Raw genomic sequence first — 27,641 nt, forward strand, 5'->3', positions numbered from 1 at the left:
CAAGTGAAAAACAAATACAAGAAATCTACACAAACAACTCGTATCAACTATGAAACATGATAGTGGAGTGTTGATGATTTGGGTTTGATTTGAATAGTCTTCACGGGTTAGATGCAACCACTTTATAACCCTGTGCCCTTAGGTGGTAGCGTGTAGGGTTAAAACTTGTGCATTCTGCATATGTTTTTATCCATTGCTGAATACAGTAAAATAATTATACTGTTAATGCCATGCTAGTGCTGATGCTTTTCTCCACCAACTTATTTACAACTTAAGTTGCTCCAATATTCAAAAACACTCACTACTGCAAGTCCTCCCTCTCTTTCTGCCAGTCTCCTTTATGTCTCTTTATCTTACCCAGCCCCCTCACTTGTTTTTCTTCCCTGATATCCCTCCTGTCTCACAAGAGTAAAATGAGTAGAACCGAGGTGAAGAGAAAGAGCAATGGCATAATAAAATCAAAGGACACTCATTACTGAAGGTCTCCTGAAGGGGTGAGATAGGTATGTGTTTTTTCTACAAGTTATCCATTTCACTCAGGGTGTGATGTATTATGCTAAATTACAGCAAACCAGTAGTGTTTGCTAATGTCCCACTTTGCCCAAGAGATTAGGCCTATTTATTTTGGCAGACTTTCAAAGGCAGTTTTGCCCTGTCACTGGTGAACAAATTTGTCACTAAAGAGTAATAATAATTATTGTATGTGGAGGACAGTATTTAAATATTTAGTTAGCCATTTGGACTACACAGAATAATTAAGGGCCCTTAATGTCACATAGGTTCATTATAATATCTTTTTATTTATTTGTATGTATGTGCAGCATTGTTGCAGACCCCTCATAACTCTCCTATGGATTGTTTATTCCTCTCCTGCTCAGCACAGCAAGGCACTTTACATTCTTATAATGATGTATGCTACATACATTTTACATTTACATTGGGTTAGTTATCATTCTGCCTACTGTTTGACAGCTACTGGTACTATTAAAGTATTTTTGTACTACTGTAAAGTTTGTTTAAACTATATTGTGTTATGTCTATTTTAACCCTCTCAGGCTCAAATTAAACTTTTTGTTGCTAATGCACAACCAAGTCCTGCAGTGGTACTTCTGAGTAAAAAAAAATCACAAAATATGTATGTGGGGTAATCAGGTTGTTAGTTTTGTTAGTAACTGTTGCAAATCTGCAACACCTGCCTTGGGAGGGTTAAATACAAACACTGAGTCTGTTTTTTTGCACTTTATACTGTTAATGTTGCACTAAGGGTGTAACACTACGACAACCTGACTGCATGCTGCATCTCTGAATTTTGAATCTTCTGATATATGCCATAATGCTTGTTACAAAAGCATTATGAGATTACAAATGAGATGGTTTTAGTACTAAGCTTCTCACATACATATGCAAATAAACTGATATGATATACTTTTTCTGCTTATTTTTAAAGTAGATAAATAAATGAAACTAAATCTTTCAGAATAGCTTAAAGACAACCGTACAGTCCTGCACACACACACACACACACACAAACCCAACAGTACATAAATAATGATGCTTACTCCCACCAGCCCCAACAGATGACTTTAAATACAGCTTAACACAAAAGGAATGTTTTTGGGTCAGATGTCCCTTAGAGTGGTGGACGGAGGCTTCAGTGACACAATATCCCTCTAACGACATCACAGAATGGATACTAGAAACACACTTTACAGCTTAGAGCGGCCTTTTTAACTGCTTAGACTAAGCTCCTTTGTGGCATTCCAAAGGAACAGTATGGAGTAAAAAAGGAGGGGGAGATTACACCATCCTCTTTAGATGATAGCCAGACAATAGCCACACGCTTAAAAGATTAGATGGTCATAAGGTTTTTGACGCACTTTAAACAATGCTAAGTGGAGGATTTTCACTTTCTCTATCTCTCTTTGCCCCCTTTTCTCTCCTCAGTTTACTCTTTCTTTGTTTGCATATTTATCCACTTTGCAGTTTACTTTGTCTTTCTCTTAATACTCAGTTGATCCCATGCCTGGGTTTTAAAGTGAATTCCAGTGCAATGAGCTCAGCTAAAATTATTCAGGAGGTTGTGGTTGTAAATGTCACTGCATACCCTTATGGGGATTCTGCTGGTGGTTTTTTTTCTGGTTTTTTTGTTTGTTTTATTTTGTTTTTTTCAAATGACACACGAGACAATCCCTGCTATTGTTTACCCCACCCCCACCTACTCCCACATGTTGTGCTGAAAAGGCTTGAATACAAACTGTGCATAAGGAGATAAAGGTCAAGATTGAAGTGATGAGTCATCATGTTTTTAAGATACTTATTGTTGTTGACAGAGATGCCTCATGGCTCTTGTTTGTACATCATTTAAATGGAGATCATTGGACAGAATGAATGCAATCCAACTGTTTTTGCGTTGAGTGTCATTTATTAAATAATAAATATTACACACACAGTATTTAAACGGCAAGCTAACGGTACTGTGAAATTCAATATACTGGGCTTGGTCATATCTGCATTTCTTGACTGTGTCAGCATGGGATGTAATTATGAGTGAAAATTATGATACCTGTATAGTTAATATATGTTATTCACTGAGAGAGTAGAATCAAAACAAAATGAATTACCAACAGAATGCATCAACTTCTTCTAGTTTTCCGACTAGACATACTTTAAGGTTTTGTCCATCTCTACTTGTTGTAATGTCTGTGAAGGTTCTCAGTCATCCAGGTCATCGTAGTCTAAGGAGCTTGGAAAGAAAAAAACGTCTGGACTTTTTTAAGTTGCTTGAAGACGTTTCACCTCTCATCCGAGAAGCTTCTTCAGTTCTAGAGTCAAATGGTAGAGAGTCCCAGATTTAAGCCCTCTGGGAGTAACGCACCAAGAGGGACAATGGACCCCCTAATGAAGGTGTGAAGACAGGTGTAGGTCACAATCAGCCAAGATTTCGGGTGAGCTCAGACATCAACTAGGGAGGATCAGAAAGACAAACGCAAAAACATTGTCATCTCAATGTAGTGTATGCTGTACAGTATAGCAAGGAATGCCCAGACCTCTACATTGGAGAGACCATACAGCCACTTCATAAACGCATGGCATAACATAGAAGAGCCACCTCCACAGGACAAGACTCGGTGGTCCATCTGCATCTCAAGGACAAAGGTCACTCTTTCAAGGATGCCAATGTTCACATTTTGGACAGAGAGGACAGATGGTTTGAAAAAGGAGTGAAAGAAGCCATCGATGTCCACTGTGAATGACCATCTTTGAACAGAGGCGGTGGCTTACAACACCAAATGTCTGCCATCTATAATCCAGGACTGAGACCGCTTCCCAGACGTCTTAACGCCCACTCACATCCTGGGCCATCTGACCTCAGGAAATCACATGATAGGGTGGAGTTAGGTTTCACAATGAGCTCACCCGAAACCTTGGCTGATTGTGACCTACACCTGTCTTCACACCTTGGCTCGTGTGATTAGGTAGAGGATTATTAGGGGCTCCATTGTCCCTCTTGGGGGGACACTTCCATAGGTCTTAAATCTGGGACTCCCCACCATTTGACCTTAGACCTGAAGAAGCTTCTCGGATGAGAGGTGAAACGTCTTCAAGCAACTTAAAGAAGTCCAGACGCTTTTCTTTCCAAGCTCCTTAGACTACTTGTTGTAATGGTAATTCAGTATGAGAACACATAGTCACTGGATGTGCAGAAATTCTGCAGGTAAAACACAGATTGATAGTGATGGGTCGTTCGCGAACGAAATGGCTCTTAGAGCCGGTTCTTTGACGTGAACGACGCGAGCCGGCTCCTTATCGCGAGCCGTCACGTGGGTTTTTTTTTTTTTTTCTTTCTCTCAGCCTCTCTCTCGCACTTTTTTTCCGCTTCACTCTGCACGCGAGCCTTGTGCTTAACGGTCTGTTCACACCGAACGCGATGGACGCGAATAAAACGCCCCAAACGCCCCTAATTTGACGCGTGTACATTCGCGTCTCAACGCGTGTCCAAGAAAAATCCATCGCGCGTCAAAATATGATATTTTGACGCGCGTGAACCGGAAATGTGGGAGGAATGTGGGAGGGAGTTGTGCCAGACCTGGTTTTGCAAGATGGCAGCTATCGAGCTAGCGCTTGAAGAGAGAGTCTCCCTTCTCTATGTACTGTGGAGAGCAGAGCAGCAGCGTAAAAGACGTTCTCGCCATACCTGGGTCCATCAGGTCCTCCAGAGGCATGAGCAGTTTGGTGAGTTTCACCACTTGCTCTAGGAGCTGCGCCTGGATGACGGCCGATTCCAGCGCTATCACCGTCGGCCAGTTTGAGGACCTGCTTTCCCTCGTCGGTCCCAGCATTGCCCGCCTAGACACCAACTACAGACGCTCAATCCCACCTGCAGAGCGCCTGTCCGTCTGCCTGAGGTTAGTAAAACTATTTAATACGGTAGTCCTTTATTGATATCTGTGCTAATATGCTAATCCATCCAGTTATACACTGCTAACATGGATGTGCTATGCTAACAGTGAATGCTGTCGGTGTTTACTGAAAGCAAACTGTGGTACAGAGACGACTCTTTATAATATTTCTAGTGATACTCAGAAGGTCTCATCAAGTCCCGATTTAATTCGATTTATGCTGTTATCAGTGTTTGAATGATAGCATGGCTGTGGTGTCACATCAATGTATGCGCTCGGTGTTTGCTGATATCAAACTGTAGCATTAGGACCACTGAGTTAACCTTTGTAGTGATACTCACTCCTTTTTATTTAGACCTGGTTTAATTCTGGGATAGTTGAATATTTGTATATAATCCCTGCAGCTGTCAGACTCTATAGCAGGGGTCACAGCCTTTATTAAAACAGAGTTAGATAAAACTGTGAACAGTTTGGTTCATCTCTAGTTACATGGTTCTATCTTGATAAGCTGTCTTATCACAGATTAATTTTTCAAAAATATTAATGATTTAAGCAAGGAAAGGGCTACATGTCAACATACAACTCTTTATTTCTATTAATGTTTTACTTCATTCCTACCTGATTGACATGTTTAGGAATTATGAGTGATTGGCTCACTGTAGTTGTGAAAGTTGCTACCAATCAAATTATGATATGTTAAAGTTAAAACAAAACACAACTGTTTTAGATATTATCTAATATACATTTTGTAATTATCCTTATAATTACAAAAGGTTTTATGTAAGATTTAAGTTTTGTGATTTAAATCTGACATCACAAAAGTATTTTGGAATTTGAATAATGTATTTTGTAACTGCAGCACACATAATACTAATTTTGAACAATTTTGTCCAGGTTCCTTGTCACCGGGGACTCCTTCAGGACCATCGCGTTCAGTTTCAGAGTCGGTGTGTCCACGGTGAGCCAGATCACCCCCCAGGCAGCGACGTCCATCTGGGACTGTCTAGTGGACGACTTCATGGCTGTGCCTTCACCTGGAGACTGGCGCTCCATCACAGAGGGATTCCAGGAGCGCTGGAACTTTCCTCTGTGCTGTGCAGCTCTGGATGGGAAGCACATCCAGACAAAGGCACCCCATTTATCATATAGGAGACACACACATTGATATACACTAAATATTCATTTCATTTCTTTTTTGTGGTGCCCAAATTGATGCACCTGCTTGATTTTGTTTAAACAATTATTGCACACTTTCTGTAAATCCAGTAAACTTCTTTTCACTTCTCAAATATCACTGTGTGTGTCTCCTGTATGATATTTAACTGACATTTTTTATTGTAACAACCAACGATTTATACAGGAAAATAATGTCTATTAACAAGGTTGCCCAAACTTCTGCATCCCACTGTATCAGTATATTTTGTCATTAGTATAATATGAAATAAAGTCTACATGTGTCAAGTCGTGTGCCAACATTTGCTGTGTAGTAGAACTGAGACATTAGTCATTATAAACATTTATTTAAAATAATATTAAAAGTCTCAAACAGAAAAACATTAAACATAAATATATAAAATATAAGAATTTACAGAGAGACAGGAATAAAAAGGACCAGCTGCTCTCCAGAGCAGGAACAAGGCTGAGGAGGAAATGCTCCATTGGAGACTGGTGTGGCCTCTTCAGGGACTCCAGGATGGCCAGCTCCACCGCCGATGGACCGTCCTGGGACCCGTCCCTCATCTGCCTCGGAGCCGTCCTCCTCTGTGGGCCTGTAAAACAGCACAAAACACAAAGAAATGAGAAGGCTGCTACTAGATTTTAATTTCAACATTGAAAAAAAAAAAACAATAACAGGATATAATCAGATTGGTTGTAGATATTTAGTAAAGGTGATCACAAGGGAATCCCACCGACTAAAAAGGTATCAGTGCTTGCTGTACATATCTGTGGGTGCAGCAGCAGGAGCTCAGGGACTGGGGATGCTCTGCTGCAGAATCAGTTGGTTCTATCAATACAGTATTAAATGTTAACAGGTTGGATATAATAATCGTAGAGTAGACAGTGGTCCCTCATTTATTGCAGGGGTTCTCAGAATAACTAGCCCCTGGTCACAGTTCTCACAATTGATTCTCAAAGTGCAAACCTTTGTAGATTGCAAAACGTAAAAGTATTATTATGCCGCGGTTTGTCTTCATCTGCCCGCCACTTTCGTGCGCCTTTTTCCCTCACGGTGCAGGTGTCTATTTCCGAATGAGGCTCATAGTTATGGGTGTTTTTGTGCTGTTTTTTCTATTGGACGCGATGGTTATCAAAACCAAACGTGATAAATTTGGCAAGCGCAGGAGATTTGTCAATCAGGCTGCAGAATGCAATGCTGTACTGTGCAATAAAAAATCAGCGAAAAAGCAAAGCAGTGACGGATGAACAGCGGGACCACTGTGTGCTGTTTATTAATAAACAATAAAATATATTCCTAAATGATAACATGCATAAAAGCAGAACGGTATTTGTACGTCAGTGGGAAAATAGCGGTGGCTTGCTAGCTTTTGTGCGGCTTCCCCGGGTCAGTGAAAACTTTCAAAAGAGAAATGAATGAACTTACCAGGTTGCCCGATCTCTTCACATATCTTCCTCCAAGCTCGGTCCTTTTTATTCCTGTCTCGGTACTGAAAGCAGCTGGTGTTGTACAGCTCCGAGTTGTTTGCTACCGCATTGATTAGCCTTCCCCTCCATTGAAGTATGAAAGGCTTTGGCTGGATCTGCCCCTTTGACCTAGGTAACAGCCACGTCACCAGGCTCCTGATTGGTTGTCGCGGCGCGATTTGACGCTGGAGTTCAGATTTTTCCAACTCGAGCGGTAGACGCGAAACGCGCATATGCACAAAATGCAACACAAAAACTCACGCGCGTGGTTTTATTCGCGCGTCAAACGCGCCAGACGCGCTACACTGACGCGCGTTTCACGCGTTTTGGCGTTTTCGCGACGCAAATCTGCTTCCGAATTTTCGCGGGACCCGCAATCGCGCGTCATCGCGCCTTTCCATTGACTTTACATGTAAACCTGACGCTCTATTCGCGTCCATCGCGTTCGGTGTGAACACACCGTTACGCTGGGCAGAGGGGGGAGGGGCGGTAGTTACACTCAGTAGCACAGGAACAGAGCCAGAGAGAGAGAAAGAGAGGCAGGGACAACAACATTAGAAAGGTATAGTAATCATCCACAACTATTTTCGGTTGCAGATGATAAAGGATTGAGAAAGTTTATTCATGCAGGTCCATATGACAGAGAATATGCATGTTCTTTTAGTTTTCATATTATAATTTATATTTAATTGTGTTGTGGTTTGCAGTGTTTTGTGTTCTTTTCACTTTAAATTTGTGAAAGGAAAAAGCTGAAAATTTAAATAGTTAAAACTTGAAATGTGAATAGTTGATTTTTGTATTATATGATTTATTTATTACATTTTATGTGGAGTGAAAAAATAAAAGTATATTTACGGTGGCCCCTAGAGACAAAGCACATACAAACTTCAAATCACGTACGAACTCTGAAGCATGTACAAACTCCAAAAACACGTAAAAACACGTACAAACTCCGAAGCACGTAAAAACTCAGAAGCATATAAAAACTCAGAAGCACATAAAAACTCAAAACACGTACAAAAGACAACAGAAGTGCTCCAGGATGCTGGGCGCAGTGTTGAGCCTTTGTTATCTTGTGGCTACACAAGCCAGCAAGTACCAACGACCGGATTTGGTGTGTGGTAATAACAGGTAAATGAACTTTTTTTTAAATTATTTGAATATATATATGAGTGCCTGTGTATAAATATACAAACAATACACACATGCTTTCAATTGTGTAATTTAAGTGATCTAGTAGCTCTGCTTTGGAAGTTCAGTTCATGCTAGAAATGTGTTTTGGAGTTTGTACGTGTTTTGTCTCTAGGGGCCACCGCATATATTTATATATAAACATATATAAATAAAACCACTTGTTTTTACGTTAGTAATTCCTTTTGTGCATAATTTTATATTATTGTTAATAATAAATTAATTAAAGCAACAAAACAACCTGAAGAGCCGGTTCGGAGCCGAAAGAGCCGGCTCTTTTTTAGTGAGCCGAACCGAAAGAGCCGGATCTCTAAAAAGAGCCGGAAATCCCATCACTACAGATTGAGGATCACTGAACACATCGTGTTGTCAGTGCTGTGCAGGTTGCTGCTTTTCTGCTAGTTTTTGTGTGTCCTTGTTTGGCTTTTTAAAAGTGGTCGTTTGGGAAATGGTGTTTGTTGGTCTCATGTTACCTAGTAAGTGGTGCACTACACTTCAAGTAAATGTTTTTCACTTAAACTCTGCCTGGCTTTTGGAAAAGAGCCACAAATTGAAATTTTCATTGAAGAGAAGAAAACCAGGCCAGTGCTTTGAAGACAGGCTCCCAGTGGGCCTGTACCAACAAACACTTTGGTTAGCTGCCATGTTTATTTATGGCCATTTGCAAAGAAAATAGAGAGGCGGGGGGTTCTCAGATCTTTATTTTTATTAATCTTTTTAATTCTTTAAAACCTGCAATGTCATGCCCTAAAAATCTACTGTGCCTTTACTCGTGATAGTATAAAGTGACTTTATGTAACACCAAACACTATACACTTTAGATTATTTAAATTCCCCTTGAACTTCTATCAGAATTAATTCGGTTTTGCCATCTTTAAATTTTGTGCTGTCAATAAGCAAGACTTGCCTTCGTAGGCGCATCTTGGAGTTACAGTTCACATATAGTACATGAAAATGAAGCCCAGCCATTACTACTAGTGCCATTCCGAAGCCCATAAAAATTGGGAGGGTTGTTTCAGGAAGAGTATCCAGTGTAAAATGGTAAAGTCTTGGTCAAATCAAACATAGGGATCATAAAGAATGTGATTTTTGAGTGGGAAGTCAAGTAATAACAACTACCCCCAGTGTTGCTGGCCAACAGGGTGCTAGTGGAAATTGTGCAACTGCTGCAAGTTGCTGCCTATAGCATATATATAGATTGCTAGAGATAGAGATAAATCATATTTATGTAGAGATACAAGTGAAGGTAATAACTGGACCTGGATTAATGGCATGTCAAATGGGCACTTTGAGGGAGTTCGGCTGCCTTTGTTCTAATGGTGTCAATAGAGTAATGAAAGAAAACTAATAGAGCATTTTCTTTTAAGATGAACCAGTGTCCCAAAGGATAGCTTCACTGAGGTATTAATATGGCTAGTGACTATAATTCTTTATGAAACATCTATAGATATCCATCATTTAATTTTTCATGAATAGGCAGTGTTGGGAAGGTTACTTTTAAAATGTATTCCACTACAGATTACACAATACATGCCCCTAAATGTATTTTGTAACGTATCCAGTAACGTAACGGAATACTTTGGATTACTTAATATATTATCATGCTTTTTACAACTACATAAATTTTCTATTGCTGTGTGATTTATTACTATTACTGAAGGCTACTCATATTACCAATACCAAGTAGACTGCCATACCATAATGGGTATGGCAGTCCATTCTTCCTGCAGCACAGACTACACTGCCCATGAGTCTACATTCTTTAGGGCTATGCCTATAACACTCTGCCTATTGCCTTCATATTAAATAATTAAAAAAAAATTTTTTTAAAAGATATTTCTTCACATTATGCGGGCCGCAAGTAGAGGTGACATGGGCCGCGAGATTGAGACATATGCATTAGAGCCTCTTCATGCATGTTTTGTTTGGGTTGCCACTGATGTGGAATTACCAGTAAAGGAGAGGTCATAGCCTAATATGTGGAACAGGAAAGGACGGGTGTGTAATCCATTTATTTCAACAAAGTAACTGTATTCTGAATATCACCTTTTTAAATGGTAACTGTCACAGAATACAGTTACTCATATTTTGTATTTTAAATACGTAATGCCGGTACATGCTTTCCGTTACTACCCAACACTGTGAATAGATTACAGTAAAAAAAAAAAAAAGTTAAAAATAATTTAATCACTATGAAGAAGAACGTAAATTATTAAAAGAAAAGAAAATGCTATGAACATTACTAGGTTCTTGCTTACCAAGCAGTGGTATATGCACTCTTTCATTTAAACAACTGAAAATGTAATGAAATCTTGTTTGCTAAAAAGCTAGCAAATGCTTTCATCTTAAGTTGAAGCAACTCAGTTCTATCTCAGAAAAATCTGTTAAAAGACTTTCCCAGGCTTAAACAGTCTTACAGATTGTCAGTACAGAGTTTCTGACTCAACACTGTTGAGTCAACAGTGACTAAACGAAAACAAAAATACAAAAATTATACAAAAGCATTCTGAAGTAGTGAAAGAAGATTAAACTTCTACTTTTGTTTTCCTTTGTGTGCATTTGTATTTCAGTGCTTTCTGTAGTAACAAAAAAAAAGGAAAATTCTCATTATGATATTGAATGTGTTTTTAATAAAGCAGACATTATTACAAAAGTTTTCAAGAGGAAACAAATTATATAAACAAACAGATCATTGGTGTTGCATCTTTAAAGAAAAAATAAAAATGAAATCACTGAGCCTCATAAAAGCTGAATGGCATTTTATCCAAACATTCAAATTTTTTTCGACTAATTTGCTGTTTGCCGTAAAACCTCATCCTTTTCGTAGTTAAACCTCAAACATTTTCTGTTTTATTTATTCTGACAGTCATATACATTTCAAAAATGCTATTTGTTCCACTTAAGTCTTTACTGACTTTGAGGCTGTACATGTATAAATATTTACTTTGTTGTTGTCAGTAGACAATATGTTGATTGTGATTGGTTCTAGATTCTTCTCTTGTGGAAGGGATTATTGGGTTATCCGGTTGTTCAGTGATGACGCGACGAATCCTACTTCCGGGCCTAAAGTAGTCTGTGTTTAATATGGCTTTTGTGTTGTTAACATGTTTAATGTTGTGTATTTTCTTCTATTTGATCTCAAAAAGCTCCTAAAACAGTCAGTGATCACTGTTGACCTCCCTCGGCTTTTATTACCGCTAATCATTTATTTAAGCTCAGTTTTTAAAACCTTAGGATGTAGCTACAGCCCATCCCATGCAGCAGTATATGAATGACTAACCTCGTATTGTGGATGGATTATCTCAGTTGTTCTCCTGGCTGAAGTTTGGTCCTTTTACAGCAGGGGTGTCAAACTCAAATACACAGTGGGCAAAAATTCAAAACTGGAACAAAGTCGCGGGCTAACGTTAATATTTATTGAAATATATTTATTCCTCCAGATATAAGAATGAATCTTTTCTTATGGACTCAAACACGTCTTGCTGAAAAACTGAATATGGAACAAGCAAAGCTTAATACTAAACAATATATATATTAGCTGTATAATACCAGTAGGCCAGCTCTGATAGTAATCTTGTATGGCTTCGCGGGCCAAATGTAAGTAGGCTGCAGGCCAAATTTGGCCTGTGGGCCAGAGTTTGACACCTATGTTTTACAGCATCCTGCCATGCGATTACATTTGTTCCTGACCACCGAGAACACTCAAGTTAACTTTTATCGAGTGGAAAAAAAGTTACCTTGTTTATATTATGCTAACATAGCTGTGTCGCTAGCGGTCACGTAGCACATCATTATATACCAGCTAGCCAAACTTCAGTAACCCTACAAACGTCACTGCTGTTTAGTTTCCTGTCTTCATTTATGTTGGAAGTGATAACAGAGCTGTACGTTTTAATTTGTTTCCAAAACCCCGCAGTCAGGACATGCTATATTGTATTTAGATAGAAGCTAGCTAGCTAACTTCCTGCTAACTTCTAACTCTGTTAAATGTCATAAATTCCGTTTTCATGGATGCCTGGATGTTAAACTCAATTGTTACACCTGGTAGAGCAGAACGCTGATCATTTTATTAAAGATGAAAGACTTTAGACAGTTTTTCAACTCTCAGTAATGCCATAGTTATCGTTTGATATATGGACCTGCAGCGGAGTTTAGGTCCAGACACAGCTAGTGACGTCAGACTGAACAATCGGATTGTAACAGATACATTATAACAATTAACATTCTAACATTTTAACAACTGACAATTAATCTCACTTCTTTATCTGTGAAGTGTAATGTTAACCTCACATATGTTTACAAACACAGGATATTTGCTAATGTGTTCACACATTTGACATACTGCAGAAAATTATTTTTCTGTATTGCATTAATCAAACAAGATAAGTAGAAATGTGGAAATGTAGTTAGGTGGAGCAACAATTGATGGAATGAAGGAGAGATTAACGGAATACTGTAATTTAAGGGTAAGAAGTGAAATGTAAAATAGTTTGATATAAACCAAAAAAGTAAATGATACATAAGGCTGTCGAAATGGAAGGACAAGATGAGGTAAATTACACATCAGTAATTAATCATTACTGATGTGTAATATTGACATAATAGATGGTAAAAAATTCTGAAAATAGCAGTTTTAGAAATAAAATTATGGAATCTAAATACACGCAGATAAAAGTCATTTGCCTTCATGAAAGTCTCGTTTAATACAAACAGCTGTCCAAAATGCCTTTAGCGTTGTTAGCGCTTTCTTGTCACAAATACTTTTACTTCAAATATCTTTTTATTTCTTAATTTGTTTCTGGGTTTTTTGTGCTTTTGTCTACTTTCTGTTGTTTGCCCCAGAATTACTTTTTTCAGTACGTTAAATACATATTTTAGTTAAAATATTTTTTTCAGATTGCTGACAAATAATTTCACTAAAGAATTTTAGTAGAACTTGGACTTGGGTGTAGAATATTTTATTCTTTTTTTCTTTTTTTATTGTTTTTATGTTAAAAACTTACACTAGGACACAAGCTTGAAATTATTACATTTGATTATATAGTACATTTGAGGTTTGCCAGGTGGTGCTGCATCTCACAATTCCCTCTGTAAATGCAGCAGGTCTCATTCTGATTTCTCGAGATCTGATCAATGGCAATAATGCTGACATACTCTGTAAGACAAAGAAATGAAGGATCTGATGATAAATGTGAAGAAATGTGTTTCAGTAGCTGATAAGCCAGGTGGGGATCGCAGAGAATGAATACAATTTGTGAGAAATGAGAAATTAGGAAGGAAAGAGAAGAAAAGAAGTAATAACAAATCTGTAATGTCAAACAGCTGGTGGATGCTTGGTTCAAACACTGGGAACATTCATGTATAAGATGCACTCTGCATTCTCATACATGCACACAAAGAATAAACTGTATACATACTGCATATTGTAAAGAATACTGAAGAATTATTTAAAAGATAAACCAATAATTTAAAGAAAATAGAAACTACAAACATACACACCCGCACAAAATGCGCTGTATGGATGCATATACACATTCCTACTAATGCACATACACACTCACTTGCCAGTGCATCCCTGCAGACTTCCTCTTCTCCTCTTCAGTTGAGTTGACAGCCTTTAGATAAATCACTCTTTAGAGCAGCGTGCGAGCGAGTTGGCTGTTCTACCAATTATTTTAATGAGAACATAAGCTCGCCCAATTCATCTGAGCTCTGTTCAAAGTACCCCCCTCAGGGAAGACAAAATCCTGCTGCTTAAAGAGTTTTGTTGGCTCTTTTGTTTTGCCTCCGAAAATCAGTTATGAAAAAAAAACGGTTTTGTTTACATGTCTGATTTACTGGGATGAAATTTGTGGTGTTGCTGCTTAAAGAAAAAGACATTCTGCATACGCGAGCTGCTGCCAAGCAGCTTGTTGGGTATATTAAGGAGCTATCATGAACACTGTTATAGATGTTACGTAAAGATTCATGACTGAAATTTACTGTAAAATTTTAGGAAGCCTGGAATTTAAAAAGAAGACCAACAGTGTGTACAAATGTTCGACACACAAATCAGCGTTTGAATAATATTTTCATACCTAATTTTATTTGTACTACTTTAAAACTGAATCTCAGACGATCCAAGTTGAATACTATGACTACTATTACTACTACTATGACTAATACTACTACTAATAAATTATTATTAGGTTAAAGCTAAAGTCTTTAACCCTTTTTATTTAAGCATATTGCTGACCTTATCTGAACTGATATTGTCTTGTCTTATTTTTATCATTCATGCTAAAAGGGCTTCCATGCTTGCTGGATTTTGTCACTGCTTTTTTCTCTGTCTTCTTTCACATGAACTTTGATATCCTAACTTCTCCAAACATTTTTAAGGTTACCAAAGTAGCTGGGAACACAATATTTAGGAAACCAGTAGTTTAGGCTCTAGCATTGCTTTCTCTACTTAACCTTGAGGTAAAAGTTTCTCTTTTTTTAGAGAAATGGGGATATTGTATGCAAAACACAAGCTTGTGTAGTCTGATTCAATAACATGTAAGCTGCAGTAAAAACAAAATTGGCTAGTGTGCACGTGTCATTAATCTGACTTGTGATTTTATTTGCAAACTGTTTTTTGTGCAGGGTTAGATAGTTAGTTAGTTAGTTAAATACTAGATTTCTCAGTTATCTGTCACTAGCTGTGGCTGCACTCAATGCTAATGCTCGAATCAAAGCTAGACAGATCATATCTGGTGACACAGCTTAGAAGATGAAAATATGGTTGCATGCATGCTCTATTATATGTAAAACAGAGACATAACTTCACAGTTGGAGCAGTGCTGCCCAGAAATCAATGCAAGAAAATAAAGCTACTTATGCTAGCACTGCTTACATTGCCCTCTTGTGATTCGTTAATAGTATAAAAGTACATAAACGTTTATGACTGAAATTTAATTAATAATAAGGGGTAAGAAGCAGATACTGGATGTGTGTTTAAATAAACCTTATTTTTTTATTTTTACATTTTGTAAAATTTTACATTTGTTACTGATGGACAGTGTTAAAAAAGAAATAATAATAATGGATTGGATTTATATAGCGCTTTTCAAGGCACCCAAAGCGCATTACAATGCCACTATTCATTCACACACTGGTGGAGGCAAGCTACAGTTGTAGCCACTGACAGAAGCGAGGCTGCCATATCACGCCATCGGCCCCTCTGGCCATCACCAGTAGGCAGGAGGGTAGAGTGTCTTGCCCAAGGACACAACGACCAGGACAGAGAGCCCGGGGATCGAACCAGTGACCTTCCGGTTACAGATGCGCTTTCCAACCCCCTGAGCCACGGTCGCCCCGCTATCCCCGAAAATATCGGCCCCGAAATATCTATTTAATTTCAAGGTAACATGGCCCAGTTCTAACGCTGACATTATAATATGAAATAAGCTTTTTATTTTGAGGTTATTAAAAATGAAATATTATTTGGTATGCCAAAAACTTGGCACTATTAAAGGAATACACCAATAAGCAACTTATTACCATTTTATTTAAGTTTTTTTTGTTTTTGTTTTTTTTTACATTTCAACATAATATATTTGAAATTCTTCCTTTTTAGTCAAAAGATCCTACATAATTGATTTTTACAAGCACTGACAACCCTAAAAAATCACCCTCACATGGGAATAGAGACAGACACAAAAAGTCCTGCCTGTCTCCAAGTATCTTGAGGAGAAGCAAAGATCAAACCAAAGCAGAAGCAGAAGGGGGAAAGGCTTACTATAAAACAGAGAAATAATGGATTCCTTGAATACCTCCTGCTTTCTGCTCCTCCCAGAAAGGAAATGAAGCAACATGAAAAGAGGAAAAACAGAAGGGCCACAAAAGAAAGCATGGAAGCAATGATAGTGATACTTACAAAGGAACTCATGCAGGAAAGATGAGATATGAAAAAAGACAGAAAAGAGCTGCCAAACAAACAAGATGAGAAAATTGAGAATGTTAGAAAAGAAAAGGAGCCTACCTTGAGAGAAGTAAAGACAAAGAAAGGGTGGAATAAAGTTTAGAAGGAGTTTTCTGTCCTGCTACTCATGAAGAGAGAATCAAGAACAGGGAAACTAGTATCACATGGTTCACTATAAATTCAAGATATTTTAAAGAATTTTAAGTCTTTGACCTGTACAGGAAGAGCAACAAAGGGAAGACATAGAGGACCAAGAGAGCAAATCTCCTAACTCCTCTCATTATCTTGTCTCTGTTTATCTCCTTCCTTATGTCCCTTTTAGCTCTATCTTTTGTTCTTTTCACATCTCCCAACCTGTATAAATGTGTCTGCACCCTTGCCTCATCCTCATCTTCTCCCTAGTTTGTCTTTTTCTATTCTTCCCTTCTATTTTTCTTTGTTCCCTTCTTTCTTCATCTTCACCCTTTTGATCTCTTTTGTTATCCTTTGTTGTCATCCTTTGCCTCCCTCTTCTCTCCTCATTTCCTTTTCACCCTTTTGCTATGACACTAACCTTCTTTATCATGTTCCCTTTTCATCTGCTTCTTTCCTTCCTCTTTCCCTCACACTCCTCCTCATTTGTCTCCTCTTTTTACTTCAGTCTTTCTTGTCTACCTCTTCTCTATTTATCCCCACCTTGCTTCACATTCTCTTTAGCTTTTATAATCTGGACTCTTACAATGACAGTATGCAGATTCCCAAGGCCTTGCAGGCTTCATGCTGAATTAGCCAGCTAACTACACACAAAGAAGCATGTATAAATTAATGAACACATGGACACACACACACATACACACTCGTGCACTCAGATGTGTTGCCAGCTAACTAGGGAAATGCATCTGCTGCTAACGAGGAGCAAAGCGCTGACAACACCTTGTAGCTTAATGAAGTCTGCTAATCGTAAATGAAGGCTGGAAATACTCATGCGCAGGTTTGGTTTTATTATGAATTCTTTTGATTAGTGATTGTAATTGAAGGATCATGGTGGGTAACGCTCAGTTAGTGTGATGGAGTGAGTGAGACAGAAAGAGAGGCAGAAGAGAATATATATATATATATATTAGGGGTGCAACGATACACAAAATTCACAGTTCGGTTCGATACTTTGGTGTCACGGTTCGATATTTTTTCGATACAAAAAAATGTTCATGCCTTTTTAATTTGTCATTTATTAAAATTATAAATATATATTTTAACTCAAAAGTACAGTTTTTAAATTTAACCCTAACCCTTGTGCGTGTTTTTTATTTTGACAGCGAATGCGCACCTGCGGACCACTTATGTGCAGCCCTGGTTATATAGCTCATCATATTGCAGCCACAGAAATTATTTTGTCCATGAAACCATAAAGCTGCACTTTCTTTTTGCCTTATAGTCTGATTTGTCATAACTTCTCCGTTTTGTGGTAAGCTTTTCTTTGGCTGTCACTTCTTCACCCTGACCTGTCTTATTTGGCTCAGCAGAACTAAAATATAAATCCTGCTACTTTTACACACGCACTCACATAAGCTCAGCGATTCTCTGCGCGATCAACCTCTCACATGTTTAAGCTTGCTGCGGGAGATTTCACTTGTCATGTTTGCATAGTAAGCTAACGATTGATAAGACGATGTCAGAGGAATTGGTGCACAAATTATCATCACTCACAGATCAGTGCTGTCGCTCTCTATACACAGTTCGCACGATTGCAAAGTGAAAGCAAAAAAAACAAGCGCAAATTCAAACGCGATTTCAATATGTCACATATTGACAGTGGCTCACCGATACCAATGACATAATTACCCAGCTACATTTCTGAAAGAATGCAAAAGCATTGACATATATTTTTCCTTCCTACAATAGCCCGACGGGCAGGGAAGAGATAGATTTTGGTAGCCCGACTGGAAAAATCGCTAGCCCCAGGACGTCGGGCTAGCGATATTGCAAGCCCTGTATCTGATTGAGGAATCACTCATCTTTGGAAAAGAGAGTTTATTACAGAGAAATGTCTCTTTCCAAAATAAAAGCTATACTATCCGCTTCTTCTGGGCTATATTCTCAGCAGCATAAGGAGAATCATGTGCTAACAGCTGTCTAAATGACTCGGCTAAAGTTAGTAGCATGCTTGTTGTTTTTGTCTTTGCACTAGGATGATGTCGGCGTAAATGTGCAGTCATATTCGTTGTGTTCCCACTAGTGCTTTCAGGTTAATCTTGTTGAAATGACCTTAACACCACAACGCGGCAAATCTCCGTTAACGAGTTACCGCCGATCGCCCCGTGCATGGGGCTAGACGGCCAACACGTTAACGAGCTAACTGCGCTAACACACTAGCTCCCACCCATGTAATTGAGCATTGCATGGCACATCCAACATACTGTTTTACTTTAGTCCATGACTCGCTTACCTTCAGGGTCATACGTCACATGAAAACCAAAATAATTCCAAACGCCAGATCTGAATGAGGGTGGGGGAGGTTCAATTTGCCATGTTGCAAGGAGAGCTTAGCTTCTGTCTTGCTAGCTTGCCCTGCGCTCTTCCTTCTGACTATGCTGTCTGTGTTGAGCGCTCAGTGGATCTGCGCTCGACAGTGCAGCCTAGGCGGAGTAGTCGAACGCAGATTCACTGAGCGCTCAACACAGACAGCATCGTCAGAAGGAAAGTTGATAAAATAAATTACAAATGTTGTATTGTTCGATACATATGCGTACCGAACCGAAAGCACTGTATCGAACGGTTCAATATCGATACGAATATCGTTGCACCCCTAATATATATATATATATATATTAGGGGTGCAACGATACACAAAATTCACGGTTCGGTTCGATACTTTGGTGACACGGTTCAATATTTTTTCGATACAAAAAAAGTTTATGCTTTTTTAATTTGTCATTTATTAAAATAATAAATATATATTTTAACTCAAAAGTACAGTTTTTATATTTAATGTTGCTGAAACAACAAAGTAATAAAAAAATAAGTCTATCTGATCGAGAAATCACTCATCTTTGGAAAGGAGAGTTTATTACAGAGAAATGGCTCTTTCCAAAATATGCGTGGGGCTGGACGGCGTCAACACGTTAACGAGCAAACTGCGCTAACGCAGTAGTTCCCACCCATGTAATTGAGCATTGCGTGGCACATCCGACATACTGTTTTACTTTTGTCCATGACGCGCTTACCTTCAGGGTCATACTTCACATGAAGACCAAAATAGTTCCAAAGGCCAGATCTGAATGAGGGTGGGGGAGGTTCAATTTGCCATGTTGCAACGAGCTTAGCTTCTGTCTTGCTAGCTTGCGCTGCCCTTAGTGGATCTGCGCTCGACAGTGCAGCCTAGGCGGAGTAGTCGAACGCAGATCCACTGAGCTCTCAACACAGACAGCATCGTCAGAAGAAAAGTTGTTAAAGTAAATTAAAAATTTTGTATTGTTTGATACATATGCGTACCAAACCGAAAGCACTGTATCGAACGGTTCAATATCGATACGAGTATCGTTGCACCCCTAATATATACATATATATAAACATATATATCGGTGAACCCTTGCAAATTGTAGCCTCAGTTTTCCTTTTCCTAGAGAGAATCCAGTGTGGTCTTCTGCATTCAGATGTGCATTCTTTATACCTTGGTTGATTTTTTTTAAAAACATTTTTTATTACTATCAGTGGCAGTTGTTACATTACATTGCTTTTCAGGAATCTGTTTCTATTGAAATTCTATCAGAACATCTGAACATTTTTCTTTGTATACACAGGTGTGTGTGTGTGTGTGTGTGTGTGTGTGTGTGTGTGTGTGTGTGTGTGTCCACATGTTTGAGAAAGAGAGAGATGCTATAGGTGGTTTAAAACAACTATCTCTTTACTGCAGCTGGATAGAACACAGATTGGACCAGACCTATAAATACTCTCTCTGAGACAGGCGTGCACACACACACACCATAAATACACTTTGTCGCTGAGCTTAAGCTCAGTCTGCTCTGCCAAACGTGATTAAACAGGAAATAAATCACAGCAACACACACACACACACACACACACACACACACTTTATAGTGCATGCATGTAAATATACAGACTTGTGTACCTGAAAGCATACACACAAATAGAAAATGATCACAGGAGCCAGACCTTCACAGGCTGTTAGATATTTAGTGGAAATAATTTAAACATTGGCAGTTGAAGTTGACATATGAACTTATAGATCAAACTTATTTTTAAGTAAATATCAGTGGTATTTAGAAAGCATGTGCATCAATAATTCAGTAACTGAAAATTGACATAATGATAGTAAATTGATATCAATGTGGCAAAAATGCTGTAATGATATATGAGTGAGATAGCAATGTTTATAGAATTAATTTTCATTTATGCCAAAAGTTTAACAAACAAGTCCAAAATCCACAGTTTTTTAGGTAAACTAACAGCAGCACTAATTGTTTCCTCACTATTTTGAATCCTAATGCACACAAAACTGTGTAATAGGGATGCATGTTACCATCAGTTATGCTAGAATAGTACACATTTAATGCAATTTTAAGGTAGTAAGAAGGATTTATTTATTTAGACTAATGCATTGGAAAATATGAGAGGTGTAGAACAGGAGATGAGTGCTAAAAGAATGAGTACTGAAAGGACACTGGAGTTGTATTTTCATTGAGTAAATATGAGATAAAATGAATAGACATTGTGAGACATTGTGAGAGAAAAATGTGCCGTGATATAGTATTGAAAAAGTTTCTCAGTCATAAATAACAATGTATTTAGAGATAATTTTAATCACTTCCAGTTTGTTTCATGGGTGACCTTTTTAACTTTCCAACTTACGAGAAATAAACAATGGGACTGAACTTAGATGACTCAGTTGTGGTTTGGGGTGTATGTTCTCTTAAATCAACACATTGTTTACTGGTGGGACTGTCTTAGCCTCATTAGCTGCTGCCTGGCTGATTAGCATTAGGCTCCAGGGTACAAGGAAACAGCAATTACTGATCATTATCACTATTTATTTAAATAATGAAACTACAAGGGCTTTGTATTGGCAAACAAAAGGTCAGAAATTAGCAGAGAAGTGGCTGTATGTTTTGCTCTCTTTCTCCTGGGTGAGCACTGTTATATGTTTCCACTGAATCAAATATTTTATTGGTTACCCTCACAGTAAGAAATTGCTGTTGGAGATGTAATTTAATGAGAAGGCAAGAGAGATGGAATGTAATTTATAATAAAATCAATATTAATAATATTAATATTAATTATTATTAATAATTATCATAGTGATCTTTATTTGTACATGTGTACACATTTTTTCTTTCTGCTCCTGCTATGCCAGCTGGCATGAAAACAGTATAATTTGATATGTTAAATTCAGTTTTATTTATATATTACCAATTCGCAACAACAGTCACCTTACCACTCTCCTTAGCAAGAACCTAGGCAGTGATGGAAATGAAGAATTTTCTTTTGGCAAGAGACCTCTGACATAATCAGGCTCAAACTACTGTGTCCAGTTGGAGAATGAGGAGAAGAGAAGATAAAAACAGCAAACATGGAGAGATGAAGGACAAAATGCAAACTATGCAAGACAGAAAACAAAAATACTGACATATAGCGGTATATGAACAGACAGGGGTAAAAAAGAAGTGCTCAGTGCATCATGTGAAGTCCCTCAGCAGTCTTCTTATCTAGCCTGAACTATAAGCTTTATAAAAAAAAAGGGAAAATTTTAGGCCTCATTTTAAAAGAGGGTGTCTGTTTCTCTGAACCCACACTGGGAAATGGTTCTACAGGAAAGAAGCCTGATAGCTGAAGGCCATAAGGAGGCTCGCGTTCTACACTCTAGGAACAACAAGTAAGCCTGGCAACTGAGACTGAAGTGCTCTATTGAGATAATACAGTTAGTTCCACTGACAAATTTGGACAGTTACACCTTTTTTTGTGGTAATTCTGCCTCTGTATATCAGTGGTGTATTTGAAATCAAACAAGATGCTATTGAAGTGCTGTTTCAGCTTTAATTTAAGGGGGTTAACAAAAGTACTGCATTGACAGTTTTGGAATTTCAGACATTTTTAGATATGATACCTCATCTTCAGAGATTCAAAAGTAATTGTATAAAGTAACCATTCTAAATATGAGGGCAATTTTTAATACAATGAAAAGGGTTTTAGTGAAAATCATTTGTCTGATGTCTTCATTCTCTATTGGGTTGAGACCAAAAAAATATAATAAAGAATATCCTATTTTCCCTTTTTTTTTGAGAAAGTCATGGGTTGCTTCAGCACAATAGGGCATTTTCCCTTAAGGTGTATTGTGAATTACAGCAGGTGATATGGTATCCTTTGGATAATCAGCTGTTCCTTTCCTGCTCTATACTTTTCTGTTCTCTTCATTCTGATAAAAGTTAATCTTAGTTCATATGTCTATTTTGTTTCTAAAACTGGGAAGACTTCTCACTGCCAAAGTCCACAGTCAAAAGACGCCATAGGGGTTGTACTGAACAAAAAGAAGGCCAGATTAAACAATTATATATGTATCTCTTTAAGAGTGATTTGAGTAGGTCAGATGTTATAAAGGTGCTTTTCTTAAAAAGGGAATGAATTCTGTAGTCAACCACCTTGGTGTTGCTGAAGTAACCTATGCGCTTATCCTATGTAAGAATGGGACAGATTGTTAACTTCATGACTAAAGTTCCTGTTATTTCTTGCTCTTTTCTTTTGGATTAGATGAAAGGTTTTCAGCTTTCAGACTGAAAGAAAATGTAAAATATTATTACTTCTATAGTTAAATATATCTACTATATTATCAAAATGTATTTGCTATAAATTGAAAATGACAAGTGGTGGAGGAATTTTTCAAACCATTACTTTAGGAAAAGAAGCAATAAAATACCATGAAATCATCTCATTAGACATAAAGCTGTACAGGAATGATTGTTCTGCAGAAAAAATATTGTCCATCAGTGTCAAACGGATTGTTGTTACTGCTGCACATGTTTAAGACTGAGCCCATTTTAAATACTTTATATTTTTTAATGTCAAGCATCATATTCGCATAGCATCACTATAAACCCTATGTTTGCATTTGCTGAGGACCACATACAGTATCTCTTATCTCATGTCCTCTTGTTTCTAATATGAAAGCTAACATTTTAATCTATGTGTAGTTTTAGATTTGACAGGGCAAGAACTGCTTGCTTTGCTTGTCCTAATGGAAAGCCACTATTGTATATGCAATCCAGCACTGCAAGGACTGCACAGATCTGTATGTAATGGACAAAAAAGAACAATTTCACTGGTACAAGGTCTTAAGAGAGTCAGCTCCTCAGGTCAAGAATCAACTATACAGTTACATCTAAAGGACAAGAGACACTCCTTTGTGTGCATCAATATGATCCGATTTTGGACAGAGATGGCACTATAATGTTAAACAGTGTTGGCCATCTTTAAAACAGGAGAGATGGCCTAATAACGTACCACCTAATATACATGCAAAATAAATTCTTGGCATTTATCCTGTATTACTACTATTATATCTTAATTCCTTGACAGAATAGGTGCACCAGATGTGTTCTTTTGCATATTGGATTATCACAAAAGTACTCTAACAAGTAACTTTTTACAGTAAACTTTATGTTGAGAACGAGACTACTGTCACTGTATTATGTATTATCTCTTTATTGGAAAAATATACTCAGACTCCCAGAAAAGGATAATGACTATATATGATATGTTTTGATAGTAAACGCTATAAGAAAACAGTGGTTGGGGAATTCATCCTCAGAAAAACAAAGTGAGCTCTAGACAAAATAATTGTAAAAAATAAATAAATAAATATAACAAACTAAATACACACATAAAACCCACTATTAGGAGCAGTAATTTCCATTAAAAAAATAAAACATACTAACTGTCAATTTGTCAGAATTAGTCCTGTAAACACATTAAACACATGCCAAATCCTCAGCTTAACTCATTTAGAATGGAGACATTTCTCTAATATTTTTCAGAGATGAAGCTTCATTTTTGTTTGCATGTGTCACTGGCTGGTGCTTTAGTATACGATTGCTTCTGCTGGTGGTGTTGGGGAATCACAGTGTTTCAGTGTGATAAGGGAACAGCAGCAGCTGAATACTGAAAACAGAATGATTGAAAATGGTGGTAATTACTGTCTTGTCTTTGGCTTGAAAAGATATGTTATTTGTCACACACATTTTTCTTTATGTTATGTGTTAGTGTGAGAGCATCAGTGTAAAGCCACAAGGTATGTTTGTCTCCATGTGTTCATGTAGATGAGTTCATCTGATGAGAATGAGTTTGCATACAGTATATGTGTATTTTTGATGTGTGTTTAAAGCATATATGTACTGTGCACTCACATGAGATGGAAATTCAGTGTTTGACGTGCGGATCTTTCTGTTTCTGTTTCATCTCAGACACAAACACTAATCTCTTTTATAATTTAAACCCAGATCATACACTTAGATATGTCAAGCAACTTGTTGCTGTTGTGTACCAGTATTTAAATTAAGTTCTGAATTTTGGTCTGTGCAGATATGAACCTAGGTCTACATTCAAATATTCTGTTCTTGGGAAGCAGAAGACAATATATAGTCCTTACTCAAACTTCGTGCGGTAGCAGTCAGCATTAGTTTTCTTTCATCGTGTGATTTCAATTTTTATGTTTGAATTCATTAATGACTTCAATTCCTGTTCATGGTGACAGGAATGATGAACACACATCAACAAACAAGAGGAGAATTACCTAAAACCAGAATTGTTTGTAGCCATTAGGGAGAGGAACAATACTAAAAACAATTTTTATACAGAAAACACTTTTGTTAAATTAAAGGAACAATAAACTGATGAGAAATATTTAGAATTCCATTTCATGACGACATTCATTATAAATATTAACAATTTCAGTTAAATATCTGTGTTCATATACAGACATACTAAGGGTTACAACAAAGGTAGTATGGTCGATAGTTAAGCATAGAGTCCTGGAAGCTGACCTGGAAGAGAAGAAGAAAAATATCTGTGACTTAGAGCAAAGCATAAGAAAAGACACAATGGACAGAGAAAGACTGAAAAATTGAATCACGGACAGATTAATATAAACAGAATAAATTAAAAAGATGCCAACTGCTTTTAGCATCGTATGGTCATGGTTTGGGAGTACTTTGGTGGGAGATCTAGACAAAAGAGACTTTTAAAAAAAGGAATGTTATAGCTCCTTTTGTCAATGGCACCCCAGAGGTACTAAGTCAAGTGTAAGAACCATTAGTGTATTTGTTCCACTGGAACCTGTTTTTGTTCCTATTTGGTTTGTTGTATTGCCATCCAATATTGTACTGTCCATTTTGTGGAAAAATACAGTTTTTCATTTCCGTTACAAAAAAGTCTGCTTTTTATACATGTTTAATCTTTCTCATCATATATTAGCATGCTTTTAACTATGGTAAAATCAAATGTAGTGTGTGCTGTATAACTGGTCACCTACTCATAGCCCAAACTTTCCATATCCTGATCTTTCATAGTTATAAAATTGAAATTAAAATCTTTTACTGAAGGTTAAAAAGAAAATCTGCAAAAGCAAATGTTTTAGATAATTAAAGATAGCAATTTTTGTGACTATTAACATAATTCTGTCAGCAGTTTTTTGTCCACTAATTAACACAGTATTTTAAATGGTCATTGAAATCCCAATTATTTTTCAATTACCTATTGAATTTGAAAACCTCTGACCTCAGCTATTACTGGCCTAACATGGTTTGCACACAGGTGACATTGTTTAACTACTTACATGTCCCTGAAAACAACTGGCTCAGATGTACCTTAATTCTGCCTTCATTCTTTAAAATATCTTTATAAATAAACCTAAAAAAATATTTTTTTCTTTCTGTTCTTTGGGGGAAAGAAAAAGAGAAAAAAATCCAATAGATTGGCACGATTTAAGCCCATCTAGTATGAACAAAATACGTTCATTAATAAAATCATTTAGTTACAATTACATGGACTTTATTAAATTATGTATGTAATCTAAGTATATATGTCCATTTGTTTCAAAAATATATGTATGTTTCAAAAATGCAGAAGTTAGCTTGTTTGGGTGCAAGTTCATATTATATCGAGGTTTTACAGTTACTGATAAATTTTTAGAATGTATTTATTTATTTATTGAGGAATGTTGATAAAAACTCCCTTTCTCCAGCGATTATAGCTTCTGATAATTATCCATCTGCCAAAGGCCATACCTCATTTTGATCATACAGCTACTGTTTCACTTAATTATTTTTGTATATTGATCACTGCAGTGTTTTGCCTTCCCAACACTGAGTGCCAGGAAAAACCATACATTGTTTAAGCAATCAAGCAAATTACATGTTGTGTTATTCAAAACAAACAAACAAACAAACAAACAAAGTCATTAGAAAATAAAAACGTTAGAAGCTTCATCATTAAGTAAGATGTCTAAAGTGCAATGGTGGACTATTTGGCTTAGTTAAATAATATCAGATAAGGCCTTTGCGCATACTGAGAGCAAATGTCACATGCTAAGTGTTGTCATGGAAAAATAACAATACACAGTCTTTATTTTGTGAGATGACAATAACTATATTTAAATGCACAAAAGACAGTCCAGATCAAAAGTTGAAGACCCCTTGAAAATTGGCAAAAAAAAACCCTATTTTGCATGGTTGGATCTTAGCAAGGTTTCAAGTAGAGCCTTAGCATACAACAAGAAGAAATGTGAGTGAGACAAAACATTTCTTTGAGCATGCAATTTATTGAAAACAATGCTTACATTGAAACAGGCTGCTTTATAGCTGATCAAAAGTTTAGGACCAAACCTCCAAAAAAAAACCCAAAAAACCCGTAAACCCCACCAAAACAGAAAACTTTTTCACCGTTATTGTTGATCACTTCAAAAATTCTTTGCATCATGCTTGAAGCAAGCATTTCCATGAGATGGGTAGGAACATTTCCCACTGGTGAAGACAACCAAAAAAAGGGCATCTACTGTCTGGAACCGTTGTCCATTTTTTTAAACTTCCCTTGTTATCCATCACAAAAGGCTCTCTAATCCCCGAACACTTCCACGACATGCATTTTTAATTTCTCTTTGATATTTGGGCATATTGGGACCTGATGAATGTAAAAACAAAGAATTGCCAGATTTATTTATTTTTTTTACCTATTTTTTGTTTCTAAGAAAAATGAGAGCCACATATGAGGATATTCGTTTAAAATTTCAATAGAACAGTAGCAATATAATGTCCTCGTACGTGGATATCAGGCCCTTGTAGAGCAAAATTGAGTATTTTGATCTAAATAACCCAAAATGTGATGTCCACATATATGGACGCCAGGTCCTAGGAGGTTAAGTCTGACCTCATTAGCTGTGCCTGGGCCCAAACTCCGCTGCAAGTCACACGATCACTGCGGCA

At 37.3% G+C, this 27,641-nt stretch overlaps 1 protein-coding gene and 2 long non-coding RNA genes across 3 annotated transcripts in view; 2 read left to right on the forward strand and 1 right to left on the reverse strand.

The window, feature by feature from the left end:
• The first annotated feature begins 390 nt into the window (after positions 1-390).
• LOC308402026 overlaps positions 391-27,641 on the forward strand; it is a 28,869-nt gene continuing 1,618 nt past the window's right edge. The window contains exon 1 of the long non-coding RNA XR_013972670.1: positions 391-503. This is a non-coding gene — a long non-coding RNA (uncharacterized lncRNA). The remainder of the gene's footprint in view (positions 504-27,641) is intronic.
• On the forward strand, positions 3,919-7,008 carry LOC308402504 (uncharacterized protein). Its single transcript, XM_080891408.1, has 2 exons — positions 3,919-4,406; positions 5,295-7,008. The coding sequence occupies exons 1-2, from the start codon at positions 4,147-4,149 to the stop codon at positions 5,563-5,565; spliced, it is 531 nt and encodes a 176-aa protein (XP_080747534.1). The 5' UTR covers positions 3,919-4,146; the 3' UTR covers positions 5,566-7,008.
• Positions 5,905-7,498, reverse strand: LOC308402505. The gene is made up of 2 exons (XR_013972769.1): positions 7,003-7,498; positions 5,905-6,169 (listed from the first exon to the last, which is right to left on the reverse strand). It is a non-coding gene; the product is annotated as an uncharacterized lncRNA (long non-coding RNA).

Source organism: Rhamphochromis sp. 'chilingali' (assembly GCF_963969265.1).
Source record: "Rhamphochromis sp. 'chilingali' genome assembly, chromosome: 9".
NCBI classification, from domain to species: Eukaryota; Metazoa; Chordata; class Actinopteri; order Cichliformes; family Cichlidae; genus Rhamphochromis; species Rhamphochromis sp. 'chilingali'.